General features: G+C 37.7%; 1 protein-coding gene across 2 annotated transcripts; it reads left to right on the top strand.

The window, feature by feature from the left end:
• The first annotated feature begins 297 nt into the window (after positions 1-297).
• On the top strand, positions 298-26,421 carry cnot4b (CCR4-NOT transcription complex, subunit 4b). Of its 2 annotated transcripts, none has more exons than XM_046872952.1 (13): positions 298-519; positions 8,768-9,004; positions 9,680-9,877; positions 14,155-14,241; positions 14,378-14,479; positions 14,570-14,695; positions 14,776-14,894; positions 15,098-15,301; positions 15,722-15,776; positions 15,955-16,216; positions 16,800-17,333; positions 21,574-21,804; positions 24,418-26,421. In XM_046872952.1, the coding sequence occupies exons 2-13, from the start codon at positions 8,831-8,833 to the stop codon at positions 24,732-24,734; spliced, it is 2,409 nt and encodes an 802-aa protein (XP_046728908.1). In that variant the 5' UTR covers positions 298-519; positions 8,768-8,830; the 3' UTR covers positions 24,735-26,421. The 2 variants fall into 2 exon arrangements, with proteins under 2 accessions (XP_046728908.1, XP_046728907.1); XM_046872951.1 differs by lacking the exon at positions 298-519 and adding an exon at positions 6,105-7,230.

Here is a 26,421-nt window from a genome sequence, read left to right as displayed (position 1 = left end):
TGGTGAGGGAAGACAGCAGGTAGTTGGGTTGAAAGAGGCAGATGTAGAGGACAGAGGGAGAAGCCGAAAGAAGAAGAAAAAGAGCATCTATGGGACAGTATTAAAAGCGTGATACAAAATAAAAATTGAATTGGAATTGGGAACAACATATAAGCCATTTGGGGAGTCGTAAGAGTCGACTCTTATGAGTCAATAACAACAGCCAGTACTACATATAAGTTACTCAGTTACCCAGAAGCGTTTACGATGACGCATGCGCAGTAAGGCGTAACTCAGTGCCCCCTTTCTCCTCCTATTTCACGTAAGATGGAGGTTTGAAGGTGCAGCCGCTGTACATGGTTATAGAGGCTATCAGAACGCCTTGGTGTAGCCAGAAAACGAGTAATCCAAACGAAAAGAACAGAAAGAAAAAGGTCCCAGTTTCTTTAAAAAAAAAAAAAATCTGGAGTTCAGAAAGATTTCTTATATCACCCGCCCAACTGCTGTGAATAAATCTTGAGAAGAACACATTTAGACAGGGTGAGTATCCCTCCAGCTAGCCGCGTTAGCTCGCAGCCTGATCTCGCCATCAAACGGAGACCAAAGTTTTGGTGCACACTTTAGTGTAAGAGTTTATTACAAACCAGACTGAACAAACACACCACTGGTAATGTGTCTGCTTTTTTACGTGTATTGTTTTATCGCAAATAAATCTGGTGGGCTCCTCAGAAGAGTGTACTCGGCTGTGGAAGACTTCCCGGAACAGGCCTCACTGCTAATATGGCTAATAAATATCTATTCGTTAGCTCCCAGTCACTTATTGCCGGTTTGTTTGCAGCCTCCATGTTATTTTTTTTTTTATTTCTAGTTAATTCATATTCTTCTGTTTCAATAATTTCTTTAGAAGTCGTATTAGTCATCTTAAGTAGACGTGTAATTGGCGGTCTTGCTGTACTGTCAACAAACTAGCTAGCAGGCTAACTGTCAGTAGCTAACATCCAGGGCTGTTAGCTAACTCGCATACTAGATGTGACTTGTTTGTTAGCGCAAAGCAACACGTAATATCAGACTTTTATTGCATTTAATTGCAGTGTAACTGTGCAGTAAGTCATATAACGGGTGGATATTGTGTGCCTTGGCCTTGTAAGGTAGGTAGATGGGTATCTTGCTAGGTTAGAGAGCTAACTCCCCCCACACCCAGCTATACTGTAACGGTAGTTACACTGCGCTCAGGACTTCAGCATAGTAGAAATGCCAGAAGTGTTTCATATTGTGTCTTTAATGAGAAGGTTTGTAGCATTATAACGGGGTATAACTTTAAATTCACACCATATCCTGGGTTATGTTTTATATATCTTTATACTGTCTGTATATACACTGTTGAAGTTTCTGAACAATTGTACATACAATGTAGATAGCTCATTGTCAATTTATATATATATATATATATATATATATATATATATATATATATATATATAAATGTGTGTATGTGTGTGTAGTATGTGTGTGTGTGTGTGTATATATATATATATATATATATATATATATATATATATATACACACACATACACACATATATATATATATATATATATATATATATATATATATATATATATAAATGTGTGTGTATTATATATATATATATATATATATATATATATATATATATATATACACACACACACATACACTCTGTGTATATAAATATACATATATAATACATAAATCTAATGTACATTTATCTTGCTCAAAATTGAATTTACTTTTCATATATGGATTATAGATAGCATACCTGTTCCTGTACCTACCTGTACATCATATATATTTATATATAATATATTTAATACACACACACACACACACACACGATAAGATAACCCCACAGTGGGAATTTTACAGCAGCGAAGAAAAGAGGTGTGTGTAATATATATATATATATATATATATATATATATATATATATATATATATATATATATATATATATAAAATAATACAAATTATTATATGAATATATATGAAAATGAATATAAATATATATGTATATAATGTACCGAGGCTGTTGAGAGACTACATGTATATTATACATTTTCACTGCACATTTCCTTTATATTTATTTGTTATATAACGATATATATTGTATGTATTTTTACATATTTATCTGCACTTGTCAGTTTGCACAATGCTTCTAGTAGATGCTAAACTAATTTCTTTGCTGCAAACCTGTAATATGCTTTGACAAAGTTCTATCCATTTCTATCCATTTCTAGCTATCTATCTATCTATCTATCTATCTATCTATCTATCTATCTATCTATCTGTCTGTCTGTCTGTCTGTCTGTCTGTCTGTCTGTCTATCTGTCTGTCTATCTATCTATCTATCTATCTATCTATATATCTATCTAGTAGCTGCAAGTCCTTCAGACAGAAAATGTATTTTGATTTGAGAACAGACTTTTGAATAACATTAATCCACACATTTCATTGTAGTCTTGAATTGGTCATGTTGCTGTTTAGTTCGTCCAGTAATGCTGGGTTTACACTGTACACCAGAAATCCATTGGTCATGAGCTGAGATCTGTGGTCTCAGTGCGCATTCTGTAACACGTTCACCCGCAGCCAATTTAGTGCCACTCAGGGGCAGAACGTTCTTACTGGCAATATTATGACTAGAGGAAACTTTCAGGTTGGAAAGCTACAGACCTGTGCTGCATTACTGCATACCTGTTATAGAACTTTCATGGACAAACAAGTTATTTCACAGTATGTTATAATTCCTACTGTGGTAATCTTCTATAAGATAATTGCAGTAGTAAGCTATAATTATGAGACCGCTGCTTTTGCACAGTGTTTAAACAGTGTTTGGTCACAGTGTCAAAGTTCAGTTGTGGTGTCTGAAATATGTTCTCAAAACATTTGTCTGAAAGGAGAGTAAAGGATTATGTGAACCCGACATGTTTTCGGTTAGGTGAGCCTGTTTTCTGCACAAGTTCATTTTAAGTCACACTGATGGATTAACATGACTCAGAGATGTTCTTGAATCACGGTTTTGTTGTTGGATGAGTTTTGTTGTGTAGACTGACATATTGCACATTCAGTCAGGATTTTTTTTTTGTCTCAAGAATAATAATGACTAAAATATTATAATGACTATGCACGTGCAGTGGGACTTGGATCTTGGTGCAAACAGTGGAGTGCAAACAGGGTTGTCAGAAATAAGGAAATATTGCACAAGTTATACTCATAACTACTAAATAATAATAATAATAATAATAATAATAATAAAGTCCTGGGTGTAAAGTGTTAAATTATGTTTGTATTAAAGTTCATGCAGTGTAAAAATGGTGATTAATTTTCCATGCATGTGTGAGATGCAACTGTTTACATTTTTTTTTCTCCTGCAAGCAACAAAGAACCTTTTTCTGTAAACGTATCAGATCAACAGCAACATACATTTGTATTACAGATTAAACATTAAAAATGTGTATTTGTGAGAGAACCTTGCATGAATAAAGCAGATATGATCAGCAAGCATCTTGCTGACAGACGAAAGGTGATTCTGTATTCTAACAGTAGTCTGATTTAGACTTCTTTTTATATCTTTGCTGCTTGCAGATTTAATAGAGTGCCCTAATTAAAGTACACACTGTGTGTAATCTTTTTCTTTCTCAGTTCTCACCTGGCAGTTAAGTCTTCTTGACAGTAGTGAAGGCCATGTATTTGAACTACTGCTGCATCATTGTAATACCTTTAGTTTCTGCTGTCTACAATATGCATGTATGCACTACTGCCTGTGATTGGCTAGCTTTACAGTGATTGACAGATGTTGGTCTGTTTGGGATCTGATGGCTGTGGTATCGTGGGATTTAAATTGTAAATTTCCAGATAACACGATGAAAGCTTTTAGTGTTGTACCACTAGGGAGCTTCAAACCAGTCACTTAATCAGTAATTTTTGTTATAGTGCAGTAACATGATTTTGTTTTTGTTTTATGTGAATTCTATAGCCAGCTAATTAATGTTAGAATTGCATTTGATGACCTAATTGATGTATTGTATTGATGTAATTCTGTTCTTGAATATCTGTTCCAGGTGTTTGCTTGGTCTGCTCTCTGAGAGAGAATATAGCTTGAAAATGGAAGTTCAATAGGATATGACTGGGCAAGGCTTAAGAAATGTACAGAAATCTCCCTGGCCCCATTTGTTCTGGCAGTTCTGAATAGTGGCAGACGCAACGCTATAAGTCACAGCAAGGATCAATTCTCTGTGTGACTTCTCAAAGAGTGCATGGCGAATTTTTTAGTTGTTGAAAGGAGGCATTTTGAATGAAAACAAGTATGCTGGTTAAGTCCTGTTATTCGGGTTTGAGGTGGCCTACTTGAGGTCTGTTATCACACACTCTGTGTGTACAGTTTCTGATAATGCTTTGAACACTTGCTGACCCTCATAGGAAATGATCCATTTGTTCTTTTCATCTGAAACTGAATAAATGTCCTTTTTCAAATGATTTTGCTATACCCTGAGGACATTTGGGTTTGCGATCAATAAGATGAGAAGATGAATCACAGTTTTAACTGTAAATGTATGACTTTGAGAAGTGTTGTTCTATGGTAATGCACAGAAACCCTTAGTCCAGGTTTAGTCTTTCCAGATGCCCATGCAATTTATTGACGAATAAACCGGACTGCAAACTTACAATGTTATAACATGACACTTTTTGTTGTGTGACATGTAGCACTTCCTCTTTGTTTACACATTAAGCAAAAAAAAAAAAAAAAGAAAAGAGAAGTTGCACAGACTGGCATTTTTGTCTGCCTACGCTTTATTTCCCTTCTGCATTCATACTCCCAGGCTTTATTTATTATTTACCGTTATTTATAACGTCGGTGCTTGTGTTTCTTTGTCTGGGTTTTTGGTCTGATGATTTTGGAATTAGCGTATTAGATAAATAAGCCTTCCAGAAACATTCATAGCTATTGGTAAATCGTATTTCCAGTCACTTTAATCCACCCTGTCTTGTGGAATTCTGGTTTGTCATCAATTAATCAAGAAATTAGAGATTAGCAGTCTACCAAGAAGCAGAAGTAAGAATTAAGCCATATGTGTAGTTATATATAAGATGTGTATTTCTATTTAAACATATACCTTTTTAGGAGCAACATACCACAGGGTAGGATTCTCAGAACAGCTTCGTTTATTTGTGGAATAGCTTCAACAAAGCGAAATGCTTATTTAATGTCTGGTTCATGATGTCGCATATGATGTAGTTACTGCATTTTTGTCAGATGCAAAGTTCATACTTCAGACCTCCCATTTCAAAACAAAGGTGCTGTACTGCATTCAGATATGATGACTAGGGAGGACTTTGGTGAGGACATTACCACCAGTAATACTCATAGTTTGGGGCATTTAAACCATGCCTGACTGGCCCAAGGAAATCCATGGATTCTTGCTGTTGGTTCATTTATAATCTGTTTGTGGCAAAAGTAATTGAGATTCTTCAGTTTAGTTTGGTATTTAATCAATGTGTCTCATTTTAGTGAACCTTTGTCTACTGTAGAATCCTGTTCTTGCTGACAGGAGTGGAACCTGCTCTGCTGATCTGGTGTTGTAACTGATTCACCCAAAAATTTGAAGCATTCTTTTTTAAGGTCTTTTCTTCTCACCATTGTTGTAAAAAGTGGTTATTTTTTGGTAACTGTAGCCTTCCTGTTAGATTTCACTCAGATCGGTCATCCACATGACATATTTTCCCCGTTCTGATGATTAATTAGATCTTTAACAAAAGCCTCTTAGGCTGTATGTTCATTACTTCATGCGTTTTTCATTTTATACATAATCACATGATTGATTAGTTGTTTAGCTGTTTTTTAATATGATCTTTTCCACAACTCATATTTGTGAGAATCTTTAATAAGCAAACCCAAATAAGCTGTTCAGATAATGACCCGAATGCTGTTTTATGATCAGGGTGAGGCAGAAGGTGTCAGTCATGTGCTGTAAAATGTGAGCTGAAATATCCATATGTTTTCATTTGATAGTGTAAATAATTTGCATTCTGTTTGTTCTTAGCAGTTTTTCTCTAACAAAAGATGTTCTCTCATGTATGCACTTTTCAGATAACAGAAGAATGCGCTTCCTCTTGGTTTATACAATGCAAAGGCTTTACAAACACTGTATCTGTGGGAAAGTGTTTTCGCTGAGACTCTTACCCAGTTTAGATCAAAAGTCATTTCAAATTGATCCCAATTGTGGAGAGTGTAAATTGAATTAAGTACGTGTGTTAATGGGGTTGTAGACCGTGGGTCACCGTAAGTGATAAATTTGAGCAAAATGTGTTGTCATAATGGCAATAATTATGTTGCATTGGTGATGTGTGAGTAATGCTCATAGTGTGTCAATTCAGGTTTATGTAAGACATTAGTACTTTTTTTTTTAAGGGAAGAAAAGGATAATTTGTCAATAAAATAAGCTCCAGTAAAACCAGCTTTTTGTTGAGCTGAATATCATTAATTGTGGAGAAAATAATCCCCCATATGATGTGGGAATAGCGAACATTTCACTCAAATTTCCCCATAAGTTTTTAGTTTCAGTTGGTTTGAGATTTAGTGCCCGTGAATGCCAATTTGTTCAGTGAGCTCTCAAACCCTGTGGATGGGGACAGGGTCATTTTGAAAGAAAGCACTCCACCCAGGGTTGGAATTTTTATCGATTTGCAATGACCCTCCTGTCTAAAGGAAAAAATGGACCCAAACCGTGCCAGCAGAAATGCCTCGTACTGCACAACTGGCAACATTTTGCCTTTCATATATGATCTAATTCTACAAAATTATGATTTATTTAGTTCAGTTTATGCCCAGCAGTATTAATGCTTTTGGTTTTCGAAAGGCTTCAGGCTGCTTTGCCCTGAAAATGACTGCCATGTTTGATTGCCTTATATGTTTTTCTGCAATGAGGGGAAAAATATTTATTTTGGATAATGTAGGATAATTGACAACTTAAGTTTTTAAGTGTTTGAGTTGATACTACCTAATGCTATGATAATGCTATGAGAAAAGCAGCAGTGGGTATCGTTAGCCGTAAACTGGGACTGGAAGATTGGCTAAAATCCTTAAGGTCTGGTGTAAGGGAACACTTTTGCTAGTAAGTTATGACTGGTCAACCGAAACGCTACACCGGTGCTAATTCCGCAAATATATCCACGCATCTGACCTGAGCTGGACATGGAACTCGATGGGAACGCAGGTCAGTAAACTTTATTGCTCTCTGCTTGTTGCTTTATTGTCGATGTTACAGTAAAATCAGGTAATTGGTTGAAAATTTTGGGTTTAGTTTTTGACTCAATTGCCTTGAATCTAATCATGAGAATTTGTCTGCACAAATATAAAGTGCATCTGTTGCAAGTTTGTTTCTTAAGCACTTGAAAAAGATTGTCTAAGATGCAGTGAATCTTTGGATGTGGAATCCTGGATATTTGATGGGGTAAAACCCCCCAACCCTGGGCAGTGTTGCTAATTCCATCCAGGCATGTTCTGGACATGGTACGTTCGAACCATTGACTGCTCAGGACGTTGGGTTGAGGAAGAGCTGATGACCCTACATGTAGAGCAGCATGGTGAGGGGAGGAGCTGTGTCTCCTGCCCGGTTCTCAATCTTTACTGTCCTTTTAAAGCGACCAGAGGCATTACCACGGTCTTCAACAGCTGGTGTGCATTGGACATGGTATTTTTAGCTCCCTTTTCTGTGTCCCACCTCCACCCATTCTCCTCTTGCCGTTACACTACCCACACCTTACACTGAAGTGTATTAAATGCAGATATTGTGGAGGAGGCAGTGATGAGTAGGTCCAAATGTCATGTTGATATGGCAGTCAAAGTGACCTGGAGTATGTCTGCCAGCCCATTTATCAGCACTTTGGCAGAGCTTAGTCAGGGCTAATGCATGATACAGTGTGACTAAGAAAAAACAGTACACTGACTGTTTGTGCTCACCGTGGTCTGTACTAATTGGTGGTTTTGTGTCTTAAGAATGCAGTTTTTAGTATGAGAAATTAAAGTAGTCATCAGGAGTTATTGGCGGAGCTTAGCAACGGAAGTGTGTTTAGCTAAAATAAAAACCAGAAGGAAAGATTTTCACTCAATCAGCATTAGTAAGTGTGTTCAGGGTTCTTATAGTGCAAGGGCCAGTTCTTCTCAAGTCATAGATATTAGTTAAGAGGAAAGAGAGAAACCTGTTTTTTATTTATATATATATATATATATATATATATATATATATATATATATATATATATATATATATATATATAATTTTTTTGGTTTTTTTGTTTGTTTGTTTGTTTGGTTTTTTTTTTTCAAATTGAAACAAAACCAAATATAAACACCAGGACCCAGATGGGCCATTCTAATTAATTTTCTAAGTATTTATTCCTACTAAACAAAAATAAGATTAGCCACACCCTTTTATGCAATGAATCAATATTTTGCATTTTATATTGTATACTCATGTTCTGTATTATTTGTTTTCGCTCACACTCACACTCATTTATTCTGTTTGTTTAAAAAGGCCTACTATAATCAAATATATTTTAGACTGAGACTTCAGGAGACTCTAATGCACATAGTAACTGTGTTTAAGCTTTTTTTTGCTTTTAGAAAAGCCCAAAATAATTTCAGCTAAAATCTTCGTCTGTATGCAAGTGCCTTTTGTTCATCGGGTCATCTTTTCTGTTGAAGTTAATGTGGTGCTCCTCATCTCACCTCTCATTTATGTTTCTCTCTAGTGTCACGCCCAGACTTTCCTCTGCAGTGAAACAACGCCTCCATTTGCCCCATCGTGCCATAGGATGTCCCGTAGCCCTGAGGTGAAAGAGGATCCAATGGAGTGCCCTCTCTGCATGGAGCCCTTGGAGATAGATGACGTTAACTTCTTTCCATGCACCTGCGGCTACCAAATCTGCCGTTTCTGCTGGCATCGTATCCGCACAGACGAGAACGGCCTCTGTCCCGCTTGCAGAAAGGTACAGCTGTGTGTGAAATAGGAGACTTGAGGGATTTCTCCCACAGGAGTTGAAAGTAGGAACCTTATTTGCACAACCGAGTGGATTTGAAAAATGCCTTTATTGGACGAGAGAAAGTGTGCTATGTCCCATAGAATGTGGTGCTAATTTGCTTGACGAGCCCCCTCCCGCCCCCTTGTTTTTTTTTTCCTTTTAATATAAGATTTAACTTAAGACACACAAAAAATCCAAGATTTTTTTTAATTGTCACTTTGAAAAACTGTAACATTTTCTTAGCTTCAGGAACTTCTTAAGATGTTTTCTGTATAACACTTTGTTTTTCAGAAAGGGCTCCACAGGGGCTGGTGGAGAAAAGTGTTTTTTGATAGCTGGTGTTCAACATCTCAGCAAGCTTTGATAGAATCATTTGCGCTCTGTTTCCTCAGGCTTCTAGTCATTTCATTATTTTAGTGCACTGGAGCTCTCTGGGGGAAAAGGGTGGCAGTTCCAACAGTCTCTTTATCACCATCCAGTGATTATGCTTAGTGATTATGCTTAGTTTTATGCTTTAACATCTCACTACACTACATAAGGCTGTTGTAGAGAATATAATCAACACCAGGTTTTGTGTTTTTTTTGCAAGTTGGTCAAGTAACAATTATTCTTAAATGGCAAACCACACTCCCTGTGCTCTAGCCCTATCCAGAAGACCCAGCTGTATACAAGCCCTTGTCTCAGGAAGAGCTACAGAGGATAAAGAACGAGAAGAAGCAGAAGCAGAACGAGCGCAAGCAGAAGATCACAGAGAACCGCAAACACTTGGCCAGTGTACGTGTCGTCCAGAGGAACCTGGTGTTTGTGGTGGGACTATCACAAAGGCTTGCTGACCCAGAGGTGATTTTTAATACACACACTTAATGTAGTCAAAATATTATATTAGCACACAATGCAAATAGGGCTGAAATGATTCCTTGAGTAATTCGAATACATAAAAAGCATTAAGGTTAATTATTAGCCTCTATGCAGTGTTTAGTTAAATGGACTACACGAAGCATAGTGTTTACCTACAGAGTATTACTGAGGCACCACCCGCTAAACTCTGGAGCGCTCTGGACATGTAAATACAGAATACGCTGCAGAATTTAAAAAATGAGGAATGGGAGACAACAGTGAGGTGCAAGAAGAAGAAAAATTATGATTATTTGTATTATTTATTTATTTTTGGCCAATCGGGCTGCGTCACCCCCTCTATAGTGCCAGAAAGTTTTACACATTGAAAGTGAAATGGGCTTCAAACTAAGCCTCCGATCCCTGTGTAACAATCAGCTCTGGAGGAGACGGAACAAGACAGATGTTAAACATACATGGAACAGCTTCAAACTTCAAAACAACATTGTTACCGGTGGATGCACCGGTAATGTTGGATGTTCACGAGAAAAAAAAGTTGGTATTGTGAGGAATGAAGTCAGATTTGCGAGAAAAAAATAATCAGAATTATTCAAACTTTTTAAATTATTTTTTTATTTTTTTATAAGTGTAGTGGAAATGGGCTTTTATTCATATATAAAATATATTTTTAATTTAAAAGAGTAATCTAAAATGTTTTTTAATATTTTTATTTATGATTATGTAAGTCAGGGGTTTTCAACCGGTGGTCCGCGGCGGCATTGCATGTGGTCCGTGACAGCCTACATAATTTCACTATTAAAATCACTTTTTTTCCATAATTTGTTTTTCCAAACATATCCAGAATATTTGTACATTAGTGGGAAAACTGAATTTAATGAAAATATCTAAAATATTTAAACTGACACAGAATAGGCTAGCTTTGCACCTATCAGGCCTATGCTTTGCTAACGTTGTTTTGCGTCATATACGTACACATTCATCTTGCGCACGAAATAGACCAGCATCTCGGAGTTAAGAAAACATATTGTTCAGGTTTTATTGAATAGACGCTTAATAGTTTTGGTGAATTGAAATTTGGAGTGGAGCTGTTAGCTAACGTTTCTAACTAAGGTGAAGTTTGCTAGTCAGCACCAGCATGGATCGCTTTTTACAATAGTGGGCCGCGGATTACTTGTTAGTGAGAATGGTGGTCCCTGGCACAGAACCAGTTGAAAACCCCTGATGCAAGTCATCTTGGTTATTAGATCCTCTTCCACAAAGTGTTGTTTTACACTGAAATGTTAATGAAGTATAAGGGGTAGCTGAGTGGTTCAAACATTGGACTTCTGCTCAGAAGGTTGTGAGTTCAATGCTCAGGCTACCTCTACAAGAATTCGGATAAATGTAAAAACAAAAAAGGTACATGTCCACACTTAATTTTCAATCATTTCCCATAGGGCTGGGCGATATGGCCTAAAAAAAAAAATCCCAGATTTTTTCACAAAAAATCCGTTTTGCGATTTAAATCGATTTTTCCCCCCTGCTTAAAATCAACCTGCATATGACAAAAAAAAGTTGTAACTTTATTAAATGGGTTAAAGTGCAATCAGAAACAACAAGCCATTGTACATTGTGAAAATAGAACATAACATAAAATGAGCAAACCTACAAAGAAAAATGTTTTATGAGTGTTTAAATGTGGAACATGATTGAAAATTCACCTGAGGTTTGGAGTGATTTTGCCTTTACCTTTCTTAAAAACTCCACAGAAAAATGAGTTGAAATTTGAAATAAGAATATAATAGACAGGGAGATTCTAAATAAGAATTATTTGAAAGATTGAGCAAACCTCAAAAAAATGTTTTATGAGCGTTTGATTGTGGTGATTCAAATGCTCTGATTGTTCTGTTTCTTAACGGAAACGCCGTTCTGAAGCGTCTTTACAGGTATTTTGACCGCTCCCACCACCCATACCGGAAGTGTACGATTAGACGCGCAACACTAAACAAAGTGCGGCTGCTTAACCGTGTATTTTCAGGATGCGGCTGCTTAAGCGCAGTCTTGTGCTGCCGCTGTCTTGTTCACTTCGTAGGGCCCTACATCTCTCCCACTCGACAGCATGCCTCTGTTGGAGATGCTGCAGTAAATTGGTGGTACTGCTACCTTTGCTTGCTCGCTGCCATGTTGTTTGTGTATCTCTATAGCAAACGCGCGGGGAGTTCGTTCGAAACTATGGGAGCCCAGAGGGGAGCGTCGGCGGACATTAAAGAGAAAACCGGTTTTTATTAAAACATATTGATGTAAACTACACATTCGAGTTAATCGATAAAATCGATTTATCGCCCAGCCCTAATTTCCCAGAATTTGCTCATCCACATTGAAATGTCTGAAAGTGCTAAAGCCACTGTATTGCACATGAGCAAAGCGTAAGACGCTTCGACCCGTGTTATTTCCGCTTGCCGTTTATTTACTTTCCGGCTCTTTGAAACGTCACAGCAATAACAAAAAAATGCAGCCTCGTTTTCAATAGAATTGGAATAAATAAACACTTCAAATGTTTTAATCACATTTGGACTCAGGAATTAATGTAGTTAAATGAATGTAAATAAACTGGGGCTGTTTTTGGCTGCAGGTCTTTCCACAGGAAAATGTATTGTTGCAATTTCTGAGTATGGTTTTGTGTTTTATGTTTTCATATTGATAGGACAATTTTCGAGAAGATGTTTTATAGAAATGGATCCTATATTTCATAACACAATTTTTTTGCAGCTTCTCTCAGCCTCCACTCTCAGTCTGCTTCATGCCCACGGACTGCATCTCTCTCACTTGTTTCACTCTTTCGCTCACTCACTCTTGCATGTTCTTTCATTCTGTCTCCCGATTGCCATCGCTGCTGACATCATGCACCACGAATAGCTTCCAGCACAGAACAAATTATGCAGAGTGAAAAGTGGAGAGGCAGAGTGCTAACATGTCTGCCTGTACATAGACTGTCTGAATGCGATTAGGAGCATACAGCTCAGTAAACATTCAGACTGGAGCAATGTGTTTGTGCTGTTACGGTTTAACCTTCAATCTGCACCATGCATTTCTGCTAAAAACAGCTCAAGGCTCCTTCAAACCACCTTCAAACACCCCCCACCCCCCTGCAAATACAGCATTAAACCCCACCTCCACCCTGCTGCCTAAGAAAGCACAGAAGAGATACAGAAACTGATGGGTTGATGTGCTAATGTGTCTTGAATGATAAATCCCACCTGAGTTTGAAGTTTTGCCGAATGAAATATTTCCCAGTGAAACTGCCGCCGCACCGATTTTTAAAACGTTTTCAGTTCTCCGAAGTCAAAGTTATAGTTATTCACGTCTTCCATATTGGCAGGTCTCATTTTTAGTATTTTAAAACTACTTTTCCTGTAAATTCTTTTTCGTTAGTTACATTCTCGTACTCATTTCAGCTTAGTTTTGTCTTCTCGTTCTACTCTATTAGCACTTACACGCCCCTGTATGTGCAAATTGACAAGACAGGCAATGTCTGAATGTTGTGAATGTGTGATGGTTTAAAAGCAATGCTTGCAATTTTTGTTTTGCAAATTTGATGAATATTATTTAGTCCATCTTGTTCGGCTTTTTCTTCACATTTAAAAAGGGAGCAGTCTTGAGTGAGCCAAAGCCACAAAGAAACATCTGGGCTCTAGTTTAAAGTTAAAGAGTGACTGCAGTCTCAAAAGCATCTATCAGACTAAAATTGCCTGTGTATGAAATGGCACTCAAGCATGAGGGAGCCTGTACGATTCAATGTCTTCTGGGCTCAGCCCCTTTGTTTTCTTTATTAGTTTACTTTTCTATTTTAATTTGCTTGCATAAAATGCTTACAATCCCTCTTGCTTATCACATAATGATTAGGCTGTGCTTCCTACGGGAGACATGGACCCAGCAACCGTATCTTTCCCAACTGCTGCTATGTCATACTGAATTCTCACAAAAGTGTTAATAGCTTGCATATGAATGAGTTGACAGGCGCCTACTATTGCTTAGTGTTGGACTGATCGATGGGGCAGGGCTTTTTGATCCCTCTCATCCCGAAAGCACAGACAGGTTTCTCCTTCTTGGCCTCCAGCCATGGAGATCATTGCATACTTGTCAGGATTTGAACTTGTGACAATAGGGCAGACATTTTTGTTGTGCCACTGAGGAGTCTGCTCCTTTTACACCCCCATTTTAGACTTGTTTTTTCCTGCCAAATTTAATAAGCTAACTTTATTTTTTCTTGCAATGCCATTCAGGTCTTAAAGAGGCCCGAATATTTTGGGAAGTTTGGGAAGATCCATAAAGTGGTCATCAACAACAGCACCTCATATGCTGGCTCACAGGTAATCTTCACTATTGTCTGTATCTAAATTTTACTTGGGATTATGCTGTAATTCATTTCCTGTTACATTAGTGAACTTTTTGTTTGGTTACATTTTTCCCCAAACTGAAGGACTCATTTTGCCATATCTCCTTTAGGGTCCTAGCGCTAGTGCCTATGTCACTTATATTCGGTCAGAAGATGCCCTTCGAGCTATACAGTGTGTCAACAATGTAGTAGTAGATGGCAGAACTTTAAAGGTAACTCAATAAATACAATAAATGGCATTTAAGGTCTGGTTTTATTCCATTATATTGTTCAAAGCAACTCATTTGTCATTTACAATGCAGGCATCTTTAGGTACAACAAAGTACTGCAGTTACTTTCTAAAAAGCATGCAGTGTCCCAAACCAGACTGCATGTATCTACACGAGCTAGGGGACGAGGCAGCCAGTTTCACAAAAGAGGAGATGCAGGTAAAAATTTTGCCTTTTTGAAACCTCTGGGTTGTTAAAAGAGAAACTTGAATCTAAAGTGGCTTGTTTGTGTAATGCAGGCAGGAAAGCATCAGGAATATGAACAGAAGCTTTTACAAGAGCTCTACAAAATGAACCCGAACTTCTTGCAGACTGGGACTGGGGAAAAGGCAAAAAACAAGTCAGGCTCTGCACAGAGGTTTGGGTTGGATCTTTAAACTTTTTCATTTAAACTTTTCCGATTAAAATTTTGAGAAATTTTTGTCTTTTTGTGGTATTTAATGGGGTTGTGTCCTGCTATTTTTTTGCACTTCTCTTTGATCCACCCCCACAAAATCATTTATATCCTTTATATAGATAGATTTCTCGTTCTCATTTTTGTCTCTTTGTTTTAATTTACAGTTCTAATAATGTCAATAAAGATGCATGGCCATCGTTACAGCCCATGGGAAAGACGCCCAATGGGCTTCCAGAACCCGGAAAAAGCCCGCCTCTGGATGGAGGCTCAGACTGTGAGCACTTGACTCCTGATGGGCCGGACTCTGAACTGGGCCTTGGACCTCTCCCAGCCCTCTTGCCTTTCTCTTCAAACTGTGAACCTGCTAGGTACAAAAATAGAACACAATTGCTATTAGTGTGATCACAAAAGCTATGATTGGACTAAATGGAAGAATTTAACAATTCATTAATTCATTGTTTAGCAGGCTGTGTTATTTACTCCGATATTATATGACTATAGCTATTGTGAATTTGGGCATGTTTTATACATTTTGGCGTAATTTTAATACAAATGGCTTAAAATGGCTTTAGTCAAAATCATTTAATAGCTTCATATAAAATATTTTTTTACTTGCATCCTGTTTCTTCACACATTGATATTAAATACGTTCTGATCAGTTGTGTAAGTCTTTTAATAAATCATATATTTGAATGAGTAGACTTTATTCATGTCTGTTGCATAGTTTTTCACTTCTTTATCTGTCAGAGTAATCGTCTCTCTCTCTCTCGCTCTCACTCTCACTCTAGTCCAATTGAAAAACCAACAGAAGCCATCAGTATAGGAAATGGAGAGATACCACAGGTAATTTCTAGATCAGAAGTACCCAAGATTCTTAAATTTTTATTTTATCTATTTCCTATATCTAGGATTTCCAGTGTTTATTTTTACATTTATTTTTTTTTTTACAAACGTTGCTTTAGGTTCCTTATTTCCTTCCTGTGTTATCGACAGTTTTGACACACACTTTCTCCCCACCCAGATTCTCTCCAGTGACTCACCATCGCCCCCTCCAGGCTTGACCAAGCCGTGTTTGGTAGTGCCTCCCAATGTTGCTGGTTTAACAGTGCGGTCACCCTTTGAGGGGGCAGGAACCGAGTCGCAGTCTCTGTTCTCTGACAACAGCAACTTTAGACATCCAAACCCTATCCCTAGTAGCAGCAGTGTTCCTGGGTTCCCAAGTTCCACACAAAGTAATACAGACTGGCCTACTGCTCCAGAACCACAGAGTCTGTTTACATCAGGTTAGTAAGACACTCATTGAAATATCATTTGCTTTCCCCTTACAGATCCGGAATGTGTATCACTTATGCCTATAACTAGAATCTTCGAATGGAAAAAAAAAAGTTATTGGTAAATAGGTAAAGTATTAAATCACATTTATATTTTTATGTTAGCTAATACAATTAGAATTACGGTGGTGCTTGTAACCAGCTTCATATATTCAGCTAACTGTTCGAGGCTGTCATGGGTACAGGCCTACAGATACAATACAGTAAAAGACTGGATAGACTGCAATACTCTTAACACAAGACAGGGTTTTTAAAAATGTATCCCCAAAAAAAAAATACCACACATTTCTGCCACAGTTGAAACACTGTAAACCTCTATTGCCGTAATGTCCCATCTTGCATACCTTGAACCTGCCAGGAAAATAGTCATTGATAAAGTTTGTTTAACAGAACACAGATAAGGTTAGAAAAGCCTTAAATACTGTATTGCCTAGTCAACCATTCTGTGTTTGGATGGTTTAAAAGATGGTGAAAATGTAACATTTGTGAGGGAAAATCTGCTGTAATAAGTAAATACATGTTTTTTATTTGGCAGATACCATACCAGTCTCATCCTCCACAGACTGGCAAGCGGCCTTTGGCTTTGGCGCTTCCTCCAAGCAGCAGGAGGATGACCTTGGCTTTGACCCGTTCGACATCACGAGCAAGGCGCTGGCTGACCTCATCGAGAAAGAGCTTACAGTACAGGACAAAACCCCATTGCCCATGAGCCATTTGACCCCAGCGCCAGGTTTTCCCCCCCATTTTCCCAGCTCGCTTCACAGTGCCAAGGGCCCCATGCTGCCTCCTGTCTCGGTCACACACCTCCCCCCGAACTGTGGGCTGGCCCCGCGAGCCTTCCCCCACCATCTCCAACATCCCCATCTTTCCCAGCGCCCTGGCTACGCCACATTTACCTTGCCCGGGCACACACAGACGCTGACATCTCGTCACAGCTGGCTGTCCATGACCGCACGCGCCAACTTCCCACACCTGAACCACACAGCACAACACAACAGCAGCTTCTTGGACTTGAGTTTGCCACCACAGCAACAGCATAGTACAGGTCTAGGAGGAATCCCCATTACAGGTACGTTTAGAGGGCCAACAGAGGATTTCGGGTTGTACTGTTTCCAACATGTGCAAATTTCTGCTTAAAGTCAGGTACGCTAAATAAGAAATAAAGTAGGCACTAATCCACAAGGAGGCACTGTAATGCTGTGATGAAAGGAAAAAAGGCTTTAGATGCAGACTACGTAGCCCTATCAAGAATATTCCGGTGTGTATAAGTGATGTCCTTGGGACTGTTTCTCACAATTTATCCCGAAGTGGAAAAGTGTAGTCTTTTATGTAATAGGTCTGCACTGATTACTCTGACTAGGTGTTATATTTAGGGATTCAAATTCTTTGTAGAAGAGGGTTTGAGTTTTTATAACTACTCTTGTCTAAACAATTATGAAAACAAAAAGACAGGTGTGCTGATTTAGCAGTTCTCCCATGTAACACATAAAAAGCATTATTAGCTCTGTCATTCTTATGCTTTGCAACAACTTAATAATTAATGTTTAGATCTTTTTTTATTGTGTTTTAATATGTATGTGTAGTGCTTTCATGCCCAGCATTTTAATTAGATGTGTTCTGGTATGAAATCATCACTGAAAGGATATACTTACTGTTTTTTTTTTGTTCAGATTTAAAAATATTTATTATATTCACGTACACATTTGCTACAAAAGTAATCCAGTTTTTGCTGCATTCTCATAAACAAATGGTACATTCTTACCATTCAGACTTTTTTGTTGCATTTCAGGCAAGGTCACTGGTAAGTGCCTGTGAGATTGATCTATTGTGAGAATAGTTACCAAATCTTCAAAGACTGCGCCTTGATTATATTTACCCCAAGCTGACATCTGAGCATTGCTTATGCCTGTCAAATAGGATGATTAATAGTAAAAATATCATTTATGATCAAATCAGTTCCTCATATTGCGTTGCTTGTCTGCATGTTACAGTCTATCATATCTGTTAGATTCAGTGGGTCACTTGCAAAAATTATACATGTTGGTGATTAAACCATGTACAGAAAGATGTTATTTATTTACTCTCCTTTTTTTTTTTTTTTTTTTTGCACAATTATGAGTAAACACTTGCGTCTCAAAATCTCTGTAGATCAGCAGTTTCTCAGATACTCAACCCATCTGGCATTTTTTTCTTTCCCATTTTGAGTTTTTTTTGTGAACATTAACTGAAACTCTAAACTATTGACCTATATATGCAATTTTTGCATTGCACAGCAGCCACATTATGTGCTGAATTGATAACTGCATGAATAAGCCAGTGTTTCTATCTAACTGGCCCCATTGACTATAATATACCATTCAATTTTTTTTTGTTATGGAGGATCATATACTATATGCACAATTAGCCTGCATAATTATGCAGTGTTAATCATTTTAGCATGGAACTTACATGCTTGTTGTGTGCTACATATTCATTGCATATGTCGACCTAATCCTTAATTGATTATGATGGAGCTTTTCTGTTAATTACCTACCATTTATCGCCTTTCATTTCTTCTTCTCATGAATGAGTTTCTATTTATTTGGTTTTGAAATTCAGAGCTTTCTGAATGAACACTTATGTTGTTCATTCTTTTTTATATACCTGGAAATGTTTTTAGATTTGGTATATAATTATTGCAAATCTTTTAATAAGCGTTAGCCGTGGCATTAAAACTTAAATATTTAATTTAACTCGTGTTTGGTCCTCCTCATGTTAGTACACGATATGAGCAAAACACGTGATGTGGTCATAGCAATCTCAGCAGCTCAACAATTAGCGATCACAACATACAAGCTAAAATATTCCTGCTGAGTCTGTTAAGTCAATAAACCTAAACAATTACTTTTATAATATGTTTATTAATAAATAACTAATTTTAATGGGAGCAAATAAATAAATGTGCCATTTCTTTATTGATTTAATACGTTGATTCTGCAACCAGAAAAATGCTTTGAATTTGTATATATATATTTTTTTAAAGCACAGCTAAAATGTGTCAGCTTTTAAGAATTGTGTTTTTCTTCAGATCCTATGTGTCCCCAGAATACTTGGAAAGAAATCCCATATGCACTTTGACTTTGTTCTCCTAAGCAGTGCTTGCCTTTCCTGTCACCGTAGCTCCAAGGTATCGTGCATTAAATATGCTAGAACCGCTCACAATAGATTTAAGATAAAATAGACTTGTGATGTTCAGAGCTCTACAAAGAAAGCACATTAAACCTGGTACTTTCTTTTTCTTATTCACAAAACTCTTTAAAATGATTAAGAATGGAATTTGTGATTTGAATAAAAAGGGCAAAACTCTGATAGGAATTTAACAGGTACAAAAGTAAAGGAAAAAATGGGTGTGTATCATTATGGTGAATAGCGACTAAACAAGAAACTAAACTGCCATCTCCATCATAACAATGATTACCGGTGTGCTAAAATTAATTGGTTTGTACTAATTTTGCATTAAATGCAAAGAGCTCACTTCCCCTATTATGTTTTCACATTGCAAGTTTTTCCTCAAAATGGCATTCATTTCCTGAGCTAGCAAAAAAGACAAACATTCATTTTTTTTCCTTTACCTTGAAGGAACTGAATTGCCAAGCGTGGCCGGCTTTTAATCTTAGTGTAATACAGCATTTATACAGTTTAGAAAAACAAATTGCCTCGTATCCTGATACGGTTTAAAAAGCATTGCTGGTACATGTAAAGGTCACATAGTTGGTACCAGTAATAGTTTTAGTTGAAGGTCCTCAGTACGAAACAAATGCGTTTTTATCGGCAATGCTGCTTGAGGCTCGGAAAATCAAATTACACATCTAGTGAAGCTTGTAGCGATTCAGTTCATTGATGTCAGCACATGCTAAATTGTAGAATCAACATTTTACAGTGAAGTGGATGCTTACGTTGGCAGATGGATTATTCAGTAAAGTGGTTTTATTGGAAGAAACCTGCAGGACACGCTGCTCAATTTCTACTGATGCACTTTGTTGAATTTGATAGTAAATTGTATTATCTGCTCCTGGTCCATCCATGTATCAGTACGTACTTAAAAGAATCAGGTGGTGGAATTATTGTTCCTTTTTGCATATAGCTTTTGAATTTAAATGAACTTCAGTAATACCGACTTTATTCTTTTTTGTATCTCTCTTTATCTATTCACAAACTAACTGTTACAGTCACAACTAGAGGCCTAATTATAGTTTTGCTTGGGCCTGATTGATCTAGTAGGCTGCTGAATTTAGTTTAGTAATTTAGTATATTTATTCCTGCAGTGCTTTCAATAAGATATTTTGTCATGAGGCAGCCTTCTTGAAATCTGGAGGTAGATTTCAGAACTTGAGAAAAATCTTGCGAGGAATCGAATTAAGAAGGGAACAGATCTTTTTGCATTGGATATTAATCAGGCTTCTAACACTATAATCTTACTAATGTGTCAAACAGTAAGTCGTTATGATTACAGAGCAGTTTTTACTATATTCAAGCGAGTCTTTGGTACAAATTCTCTATTGAAACTGTAAACTTTAGGGCTGCCTGGCTGCTAATTTTCTTTCACTATTAACATGTTTCCCTCGTATTTCTCTCGTGGTGCGTACTGGCTTGATGAGGTAATACTTTTTTGGCCATTTTATTTAGTAGTGCATTTCTTTCTTTTAAATACATGAAAATAAATATATACACATCTGTCTGTCTGTCTGTCTGTCTATCTCTCTCTCTCTCGCGCTCTCTTTTGCGCTCTCTCTCTCTCTCTCTCTCTCTCTCTCTCTCTCTCTCTCTCGGAAAATTGTAGAGTCACACTGAAGGCATCAAAACTATGAATTAACACGTGGAATTATATACATAACAAAAAAGTGTGAAACAACTGAAAATATGTCATATTGTAGGTTCTTCAAAGTAGCCACCTTTTGCTTAGATTACTGCTTTGCACACTCTAGGCATTCTCTTGATGAGCTACTTTGAAGAACCAACAATATGACACATTTTCAGTTCACTTTTTTGTTATGTATATAATTCCACGTGTTAATTCATAGTTTTGATGCCTTCAGTGTGAATCTACAATTTTCATAGTCATGAAAATGACAAGGTGTGTCCAAACTTTTGGTCTGTACTGTGTGTGTGTATATATGTATGTATGTATGTATGTATATATACAGTATGTATATATATGTGTGTGTGTGTGTGTGTGTGTGTGTGTGTGTGTGTGTGTGTACAATCCCCACACCCCTGTAATCGTTGGCCTTTTCTTGATCCCGTTCCCCTTTTTGTCTCCGTCCATGCAGAAAACAGCAATTCAGTAGAGAGTTTAAATGTCAAAGAGTGGCAAGATGGCCTTCGAGCTCTTTTACCCAACATCAACATCAATTTCGGTGGCTTGCCCAACTCCTCGTCTTCCTCATCTTCATCCTCATCCTCTTCATCCTCCTCCTCCGGCGTGAACCACACAGGGGGCATGACGCACAGCCTGAGCTGGGACGGCACGGCCAGCTGGATGGACCCAGCAATCATCACAGGTACGCCACCATGTCCTCAGTTTATTTATTTCTCTCCTGAGTTTTACAATAATGAGTGCACAGAAGTGCTGCAGACTCATTATGTGAACCAGTGTAGCTTCAGTCCCACCAATTTAAAAGTGACATTTAATTTACAGTTTAAATGGACACGTCCTTGAGGGCTTTCGAATGATTAATTGAACTCTCTTTTGCATTATCTTCTGCATTAGCATAACTGAAATGGACAAAAAGGGTGTATAGATGTATTTGGTTATTTTATTTTTTGTGTGTGTGTGTGTGTGTGTGTGTGTGTGTGTGTATATTATATATATATATATATAATATACACACACACACACACACACACACACACACACACACACACACACACACACACAGTATATAGTGGCAAGTGCGTAATCATGGCAGGGCTTTGAATAAATCACAGTTAACTGTATATCAAAGCCATTTCAGACAAAAAGCCAATAACATCATTGTGTCTATAATTCTGAAGGAGGTTTTAACACAAAATGGAGCTGACAATATAAAATTAACCAGTGTCACTGCAGAATCGATCATCTTTGATTATATTTAATATTTTTTCTGTATAAAAAAATGTCTTGTCTGATCATTTTTAACCTTTTTAACAGTTACCGTAATTTCCAGACTATTAAACGCACCCAAATATAAGCACTGAATTTGACAAAGATTTTTATTTTGAACATAAATACGCCGTACTTGTCTATAAGCCGCCTACATTGAAACTAATGAACTTTACACAGGAAAGACAGTGTCTGTTACACGGCTTGTATCTAAACAGTAGCCTACCAAGAAAGTCATTGTTCACTGTCTTCCTCCTTCCTTTCACAACTATTTCTCTCGAGAGTTTTTCTTTTGGTATCGTTGTGCGTTTAAAAATCACCACCAGTAAAGCTTTTCTCTCGATGCCGTGCAGCTCAAACACAGGTGTTGTTTTCAGCGTGACTTATTATTTGCATTTCCTGTAGACAGTCCAATTGAGCGGCAGGTCAGACGTCAGAGGAACATCATCCATATTTATGATGTGGTGCGGCCCGATTCAGTAGGAGCACGATTTTTTTATAAAGAATTTCATTGGTTCACCCTAACCCGTTTGGCAATTTCATTGGTCTAATGTTATGGGGCTCAGTTTTTTGGTGGCTTGAAGCTTGTAAAACCGAGAAAAATCCAGGAAAGATCCATAAATTAGCCGCTTCATTGTTTAAGCCTTTACTGTAATACATCTATAATCTAAAGTGTATATCCATCTTGAAGGTCCTTTAATCTGTAATGTGTCCCAGCAACATGATCCAGCAAGTGAACTCAAGTTCTTGGAACATGCAGATACAGCAGTTGTTCAAACTCTTTCATAATACAGTTGAATACCATCATATTGGCTAAGACTATAGGATATATAGACTTATTGATTTGTACATTAAGGCTAGTGGCAGAAATATGATGGCTGAGGTACAACAATGGATTCCAACAATTTTATTTTAGTGATGCTTTTGGGTTTCTTGTGATTTGAGCACATATTGGGAAAGCTAAATCATGTAGCCTTTTTCCTTGAACAATAGGGTCTAACAGAAGAGATTCGCCAATTTAAACTTCATAAAATTAATACTGCAACATAAATACCAATGTAAGAGTATCGACAAACTACTTTTTGTCAGCCTAATTGTGCAAAATACCCCCCAAAGCATAAAATTTTCTCTTTCTATTCGCTCAGCAAATAAAGCAAAAAGGTACATTTTGTAAGCATCGGGCCAAAAACAAAAATTACGCATCCTTTGGGTATTTTTTTTATTTATTTTTTTTCTTTTGCAATTTTACAGTCACTTGTGGTTGCTTCTCTAAGAATCAACAAGCAAGTCATCCTCCCTTTTTTCTGCATGTCCATGATGTGTGAACCCGTGACCGATCATGTGTACGTTACGACTACTAGTTTACAACCGGTCCTTATGAAAAAGAGTGGATTGTAAATTCGATGAGAGGGTGGCAAAGTGTGTTCATTAGAATTATTACATTTATTTAATTATTAGGATTAAAAGAAAAGCTACAGAGGTGACTGATCCATGTAAATAAGTTCTGGCTTGCCATCGTATCAAATATGAGAAGTGCAGGATCCTGTTGCAGCACAAATGAACTCCTAGGGGTGACCTTTTCAATCATCACAAGCATTATTCTCATCTCAGCCATCTTCTGCAGTTGTTTATTTGATTTTATCTAAGCTGTCTTCCTTAAGAGAGAATTATAATCCGGGAGCAGGCAGTGATTTAAGCATGTTTGTGCTGTCTGCTTTTATAAAGAGGATGATCAGCATGGAAGTCACGTCTGTTGTCTGAGTGTTGGTGGGTGCTGCTGGGCATCATCTATCAACTAGAAGAGGTTTAAAATTAATGATTCACAGCCAAACCTCTGTGTGAAATGTTTCAACTTTTTTTTTTTTTTTAACACTGAACAAAAAATATAACATCCTGTTTCCATGGTGATTAATCCTTTAATAGCTACTCAGTACATTCAAGCGCTTTACATGGTGGCTTGCATTCTAAATACATTTAAAAATATATAGACACCAAAGTTTGACTTATTTCGCTGTTTATTCCTGTTCTTTAGGTGTCCCAGCATCCTCAGCCAACTGCCTGGACTCTCTTCAGGACGACAGTCCTCCACATTGGCTAAAATCCCTGCAGACCCTGACAGAGATGGACGTGCCCTCTGGCTCCTCAGTACACCCTCAGCCCTCACACAGTACACCCTTTAGTGCCCAGATGTCTCTGCATAGAGCCAGCTGGGCACCCTACCTGCCCCCAGGCACTGCCAGTGCTGCTAGCCAGTTCCACTCTCCCCCACCAGGCTTCCAGACAGCGTTCAGAGCCTCAGCTCAGCCCCCCACAGACCTGCTGCAGAGTGCCGGACTGGACCGCCACTAGGGACCGGGACAATAAAAACCCCCTTCCTTTACTCAAAGAAAACCCAACACGCAGAGCAAGAAGAATAAATATGAAAAAACAATCCTGTTAACAAAGTAATTATTGGATTACGTATTCTTATATTTTTTTCCCTTCCACTTTTTTGTCCTTTTGACCTTAATTTAACTCTTGGTTTCACATTTTCTTTGGTTTAGTGTTCAGCTCCTGTTGCCCGAGTGCTCTTATCCCAGTGTAAGCAAGAAAGCTCTTGAACAAAGTATTACTATTGAGAGTTAAGTAAGAATCTTGGTGAGGACGAAACAGGTGTCTATGTGGAAATGATGACTACAGTGTTTTACTGAAAGTCGAGTGTGTCGATCAAATCTGCCTTTAAATCTATACCATATAATCCCTGTTTTCTGTCTGGGTGCACTTACGAGGCTCTTTTTAATAATCTTATAAGGCCGTGACACAAAACAAAACAAAAAATCATGCAATGATCCAACAAATCTGTAGTTTTCCCTTTTGTAGTTTCAACTTCCCTGAGAGCCTGGATGAAGAGTAATGGAGAAATCTGTGGGCTTTTTTTCCTCAATGAATGTAGAGTCTTTAACTCTGTTTTCTTTATTAGTAAAGAGGCCTTTAAGAAGTTAACTCTGAGCTTGGTTACAGCTTATGCATTATGCCTTAATAAAATAAACATCTAGGATGTGTCCTCAGTTATACTCCCCTTTTTCTACATTTGGTCTTTCAGGTACTTGTTCATGACCCTCCTCTCAGCTGACTGCTACCAGGATGGGCAAGAGACTTTCCAGCTGCAACACTGGGCGTAACCTCTGTATCAGAGTGCAGTGCATTGCAAAGTGAAAAGCCGGAAGCCTCTATTTTAAAGAACAAGCAAGCTGTCAGACGCTTTTCAAAAAAGGGGTAGGGGTAGAGGTGGAGCACCACCATGTGGTGATTTTCATAGCTGCCATTATTGAAATCGGACATAATGAAAGACGTACGTTTCTAGAACGTATATATTCTCCCTTGAATCAACACTTTTTCGAGGAGATGTCGCTGGATGTGTTTCATGCAAACTCTGAGAGTTAGCTTCGAGACAAAATCATGATCCCTCTCTATTCTTCAATGAGAAAAGCACCCATGTGTGGGTTTTTTTTTTTTGCACTGATGGGCGTCGGACAGACGAAAAACCTGTTAGGGGTGCAAGCAGCATTTCAGTGATGTAAAGAAAATTCAGTTGTTAATTCGACTTGCTCTGAAGCCCATTTTAAAATTGTCAGAAAAGATAACAGGAAAGTGATTGTGTTTGTTTTTATCACAGCCGACATAATCTGGCCATGTTGTTGATGAAAGCTGGGATAGCAGCACTGGGGCAACAGAGTCCCACCCCTATGCCCCTTAACACAGGGCTTTACCAGAGGTCCTAAAAATGCATTCTTCTTCTACTTCTGCCTCATTTAATGTTCTTTTAATGGTCTTAATTCTGTATCACTTGTGTAGGTTCTTGCCACTGTTCAGTGTTCAGCAGTATTCAAGAGCAGTGATTAAATTAAAAATCAAGATTAAAAATAAAACCAATACAATTTAATTATGGGTTTTACTCAGTGCTGAAGATTAAGAGCAAAAGAAGAGTAAAAGGAATTGTATCTCTGCAGGTCTGCAAGAAAAAGACAACGGTCTTTAATAAAAGGTTAAATATGAA

The sequence above is a fragment of the Silurus meridionalis genome, chromosome 18 (genome assembly GCF_014805685.1).
Source record: "Silurus meridionalis isolate SWU-2019-XX chromosome 18, ASM1480568v1, whole genome shotgun sequence".
Taxonomy (NCBI): domain Eukaryota; kingdom Metazoa; phylum Chordata; class Actinopteri; order Siluriformes; family Siluridae; genus Silurus; species Silurus meridionalis.
This window is presented reverse-complemented; position numbering and strand designations above follow the sequence as displayed.